This window comes from Antrostomus carolinensis, unplaced genomic scaffold, assembly GCF_000700745.2.
Source record: "Antrostomus carolinensis isolate BGI_N321 unplaced genomic scaffold, ASM70074v2 scaffold10983, whole genome shotgun sequence".
NCBI lineage: Eukaryota > Metazoa > Chordata > Aves > Caprimulgiformes > Caprimulgidae > Antrostomus > Antrostomus carolinensis.
Window position 1 is genome coordinate 21,770 of NW_010307261.1, and position 5,436 is coordinate 27,205.

A 5,436-nucleotide genomic window follows, 5' to 3' on the forward strand; every position below is an offset into this window, starting at 1 on the left:
AATATTTAAAACATTTCCTGACCGCTAGGAAAAGAGTGGCAATTAGATGAACAAGGCCATCAAGTAACAGTGCACCACACACAGGAAAGTAAAATTTACAGCACTCGTGCAATGCAGTATCAACATCAAACTGGCCTCTTCACAGGAAAACAATTTAGTAAAAAGCTTTGTATGTGCCTAACGCATAATATAACCTTGTCCAGTGCTGGTGCTGTGCTGCTTAACAAACCAAGCTACTTCTGGTCTTAAATCCAAAAAGCAGCAGCAGCATACTGAGGACAGAAACTGTACAGTTCCAGTGACAAAGTTACAAGATTCTCTATTTTATTACGTTTTTAAAATAAACTTGGAGATTTGGATTTCTGAATACAAAAAGTGGATTTCCTGAGTAGCGTCAGCTTAGAATTTGTTCAATAAAACAAACATTGTGAAAGAGGAAATGTATTTATTTTAATATAAAAGAATGTATGTTTAAGGAAACATATTTAAGTATGAAATTTAGCAAGTTTTGAAGGTGGAGACTTACTTACCAGGCTGATGGAAAATTTGGACCATGGTGTAGTGTCAAGCTTGCAACAATTTTACAAACAAACAAGGGGTATCACTGGATTATTTTTTAACAGCAAATCAAAACAGTGCATTACAGTTCATCACGTTTGCCTTTTTAAAATTCAACATAGACTAAAAATTACAATCAAATCAAATTTTCATATATATATATTGGCTCTTATATGAGACACTAGACTGTTGGGTTTTTTTAAAGTGTTATACCGCAGATGGCTAATCTTACTGGTAAAAATCAAACTCAGTTTGGATTAGAATCAGTAGAAATTAAGAGAGGCTGGTCACTGCCTGGTATTTGATACAAGACTCAGAAAAAACTTACACTCCAAAGTATTTTTAAAATATTTCAAATAATGTGTCCCTTTCATAACATTTTGGGTCAGTTTTGTGATTTTTAAGGGATGAGGGGTAGACACATTTGAATGTTGCATATATTTAGATCCTTAGTACCTGCAATTAATTGGATAACAGTAATTTTTACAGATGGGTAGCACACAATGACATGAAGCATTACCACTGACAGTTATGATCCAACACGGGTTGTTGTGGTTCTTTTATCTGAGAAGAAGCTTTTGAGGAGAAATACCTGCCCAATACTAACGACAAGAAGAATGATTGCTTCCCCTATTGACCAGTAGGCCACCCTCGTGTTTAAATCCTCTGCTCTGCTGCGGCCCTGTGCTTCCCTCAAGCGGAAGTGAGTCTGATAATCGATGACAGACTTCAAAGCTTCATGAATTGAAACACACGCAGACTCCATCTAGAGAAGCAAACACACACCACTGAGTTAAGAACCCTTACAGTGCTTTTTCAGCAAAGTTTTGTGGTTTGATATTTAAAATTAGGATTCACGTAACTTTGCAAGCTAAGGATTAACGCAGTCCATCGTCAGACTGAAATACCATACAATGCTGTAAAATTTAACTTACATCAATCAAACTCTATACACAGGAATGCAACAGACTATTAAATAAAGAAGCGTGTAAAACTGAAGATCTATTAAAAAGCAACAGGCTCTGAGAACAACTAAATAAATCTTAAATTTATGTATATTTGGGTTAAAGATGAACATCAGAAACACTTTTGCAATGTCAGTGGTCTCCCAGTTGTTAATTCCACACATAACAGGAAAACAAACAGTTGCTTGTAACATTAAAATGCACAGAGAATATATTAATTGCTTCTCTGTTTCACAAGTTATAAATTTTTCATTGCATAATACTCACTCAAGTTGTACAATATCCTAAAAATCTACATTACTAAACTCAACATGTTCCTTTGGCAAGAGACCCTTCTTTTGCTACATGCACGCAAAAAGTGGTTACAGAAAAGACAATTCTGTTACCTTTCAGTGTTCCTGAATGCTCCTTAACCTAATCATATAAGAAATACTTAACAAATTGCCCAACTTAATTATAATTTTTCATTTAAAAAAGTATTACCAGTTTTCCAAGCCCTAGGTAACTTTTCACACAAACTTCTTCCACTTTCAGTTTACCTTCTGTAAATAAAGTCAGTATCCCTCACTGTGTTTTGATCATCAAGAAATTAGTCAATAGATTTTCAAAATACTTTATTTCTAGTCAGTTTGTTTTTCTGTTTTATGGCTTAAAATTAATATTTCCTGAAGATCAAACAACACAAGCTACTACAAAAGGAGAAGTTTAACACCCTGATAGGACCACTCTCAGTTACTTATATCCATGTTTAATCATATTTTCAAGTTGATCACTTTCCAGACAAGTGTCAGAACAAGTCTAATATAGTCTTCTCAACAAAATTCAGGAAGAGGTTTTCTAAACTACATTCTGCCATCGTTCTCACTGATAAATTATAGAGCTTTCCTAGCCTGCACAAGGGATTTAAACACAAAGTCACACTGGTTTTAGGGATTTACCTTTTACTGTCTCTGTGAAAGACTGCCCAAATCTGGTCATGCTACAAGCCTCAAGAAAACTGCAACTACAACCTTCTTACCAAAGATGTGTTGTGCTCTGAAAATTAACTCTCCCTTTCCCAAATACCTTATTTGCATTGTATATGCTACAACCCAGTGATAAACTCTTTTTAAATTTAACTTCTCCCACAGGCTGCAAGGGGTGGCAGAGATTATAGACCCAGAAACCAAACAGATGTTCTGCATTCTCAAAATCCCTCCGCAGATGCCAAGATAGCAAAAGAAAAACTAGATGTAACAGAACACTCAGACTGAACACAATGAAGACTAAAGTAAAGAAAAGAGATGGAAAGATACAGTATCAAGAATCAGAATACAAAATAAAGCAGAGCAGAAGAGTGACAAGAAGAAAGAAGTAAGAGCTGTGGCTGAATTCACAGCAAGCCATCTCCTCAGTACAGATCTCAGCTGCTGCAGGGTTATATGAGGTAAATTCAAGTGAGACTGGCAATTGGGAAGTGGTATTTATATCGCTGAGTCCAGACTAGCAAAATAGCAACCATGTCCAGTGTTCTTTAATTATTGTTTAAAGCGAGGTTTGGTGATGGTCATAATGTAAGAACATTAGTGGGAATTCATGAAGCAAGTGTTCCAAGGGAATTTCTGATGGATTTAGATTGGGTAGAGGTGTAAAAGATTTTACAGTAAAACTGTAAAAATCCTGAGAAAATAGTAATAATTCTCTGACACTTCATAGTGTCTTATAAAAGACAAATATCTAGAAGCCAGCTAAATATGTCTGACTTTGTTCTTTTGTTTATTTTGCTAGAATTTTCTTCTCCATTTTAAAAACTGCAGTTACATGAGAGGTCAAAGTAAGTCCTATCCCAAAAAAGACTGAACCATTTCAAATACAAAAAACAATTCTCAAACTTTGTCCAAAGTCTGGAAATTCTGAAAACCTGATCCACCAATATTTATGGTTTCTGAAATCCACACTTCAAGGGGCACAGAACCATGGCATTAAAAGGAAGTTCCCTTAACAACAAAAAGAACATGGTGGCCTAGAGTTTAAGTTACTACCCCAATTTTCTCTTAAGTACTTGGTGATTCCTTCTCAGCTCTGCTCTGTGTTCTATAAATCCTATCTTCAGAAAGCAAGTTTATTTGTAGTAATTCAGATTATTTTAAAAGCTCAAATCCATTGATTTTCAAAAGTGTTACGGATATCTAATGCATCTGAACTTAAAAAAATATTGTCTCCACCTAACAGCTGCTGTCAAACACAACAGTATTTTACCTGGGTAAGTGCAGTTACTCTGTTCTCACTAGGAAACAGTGGTGGATCTTCTCCAACCTGGAAATCAAAGTACACAGTTTTGTGTGTAAAAGTAGAGAATTCATTGCTGAAGCAGAATTTGTATGTTCCATTTCTGGGTGCAGTAAATGTGAAGCTATCATATTGTTTCTTCATCTCTTTGTACAATACAATGCCATCAGGATCTTCCAACCGACAGTCAACATCATAATGACCTCCAGTGATCACCTGAAAACAAAAACCAAGAAATCATCTTTTTAACAAAACAGACATTTATACATCTCTTCTAAGTATGATTTGTCAAGTGGCCCTGCAAAATCCTTTGCTTTAACAGATGTTTTAAAATATAATGCATTAATCTGAAAATCTTTCAAAGCAAGTCTGCAAAATTATTTGCTTACAGAAGACATTCAAAATACTTTTAGGTTTAGGATATGCAATGTCAACTGTATTTTCAAACCCTTTACGAGAGCAATTTTAGTTATTTTGTTACAAATAATCATCCAACAAAGGCTACAGTAGATGAAACTTGATGGGGCAGCAAAGACCTTATTTTAACAAATCAACCATTTGCTGTATCCACAGGTTCTCCATGGAACTGATCCAACTGCTGAGATTGCTACGATGCAGTAAGGCTGTGGAAAGAGTGTAACTACCCTACTAGCTCAAGTTGCTGCAGGAATGGCGTTTGACCAGTAGAACAGGTATTTCAAACTGGCTCTTTCAGGTGTGCTTGTGAACAGAGCAATGCTCTAGCAGGGTTTTCTGCCTCCCTCCTGCACAGTCAGCCACAGCATTTCATCCCAAAACCAGCACATGTGGATGATGCCTACAAGCAACTCACAACTTCACAAAGGTTTTTTTCAGGCTTTGATTGTTGTGGGTCTACAGCATATCGCTCTGCAGGCTAGCTATCCCACTGCTACAGAAAAACTAATCGGTAGCTTAGTTATTCATAATTTGGATGTTCTGATGACTCTTAGGATAGTAATTTTACACTTAATCCTCGCTCCAAACTTTCTGCTTTTAATATAAATCATGCTGAGGGAGGAAAAGACTTCTATCTAAAGGCGTATCTCTTTTATATGTGTGCAGAAATCACTCAAGTATTTTAGTATCTGAGTATCTGCACGTCAGTTCACATAGTATTATTTATACCCACATCAGTTTATTTAGGTATCAAGTTATTAACACAATAATCTTAATGGTACAACTGAAATAACAAAGAGATCTGAGCAGTAGCTGCTCTGTAAACAGGAATTTTTAAAAACATTCAGTTGGCAAGCAGTATCTTCACAGTTTTTCCAAAAATGTGATGACAGGCTACAAAGAGCAAAAAAATTTTTGGATGTCTGGATCTCTCACTCTGGATGTCTGCATCTACTTGGGATTTTCATACAGAAATCCTTGCCTGGTTGGGAGGAAAACCAAAAATAAGGTTTTCTATAATGAAATAACATCTCTTTTTTTAAAGTATGATCTCAAATTTGGCAGAACTGTGCTTTTCACCAGTTACATGAAAACCACTCACATTCCATTATATTACTGTGGAATAATTACTGGAGGTAATTTAGAAATTTAAAAAAAACAGCAATATTCACACATTAAGGAAAGGCATAATGTTAGAGAAGATGCCAGGGAAGAACGCAACTTGTAT

At 35.6% G+C, this 5,436-nt stretch overlaps 1 protein-coding gene across 1 annotated transcript; it reads right to left on the minus strand.

The window, feature by feature from the left end:
* Window positions 1–917: 917 nt before the first annotated feature.
* On the minus strand, window positions 918–4,007 carry TMED7 (transmembrane p24 trafficking protein 7). The gene is made up of 2 exons (XM_010165368.2): window positions 3,762–4,007; window positions 918–1,324 (listed from the first exon to the last, which is right to left on the minus strand). The coding sequence occupies exons 1-2, from the start codon at window positions 3,933–3,935 to the stop codon at window positions 1,088–1,090; spliced, it is 411 nt and encodes a 136-aa protein (XP_010163670.2). The 5' UTR covers window positions 3,936–4,007; the 3' UTR covers window positions 918–1,087.
* Window positions 4,008–5,436: the final 1,429 nt, after the last annotated feature.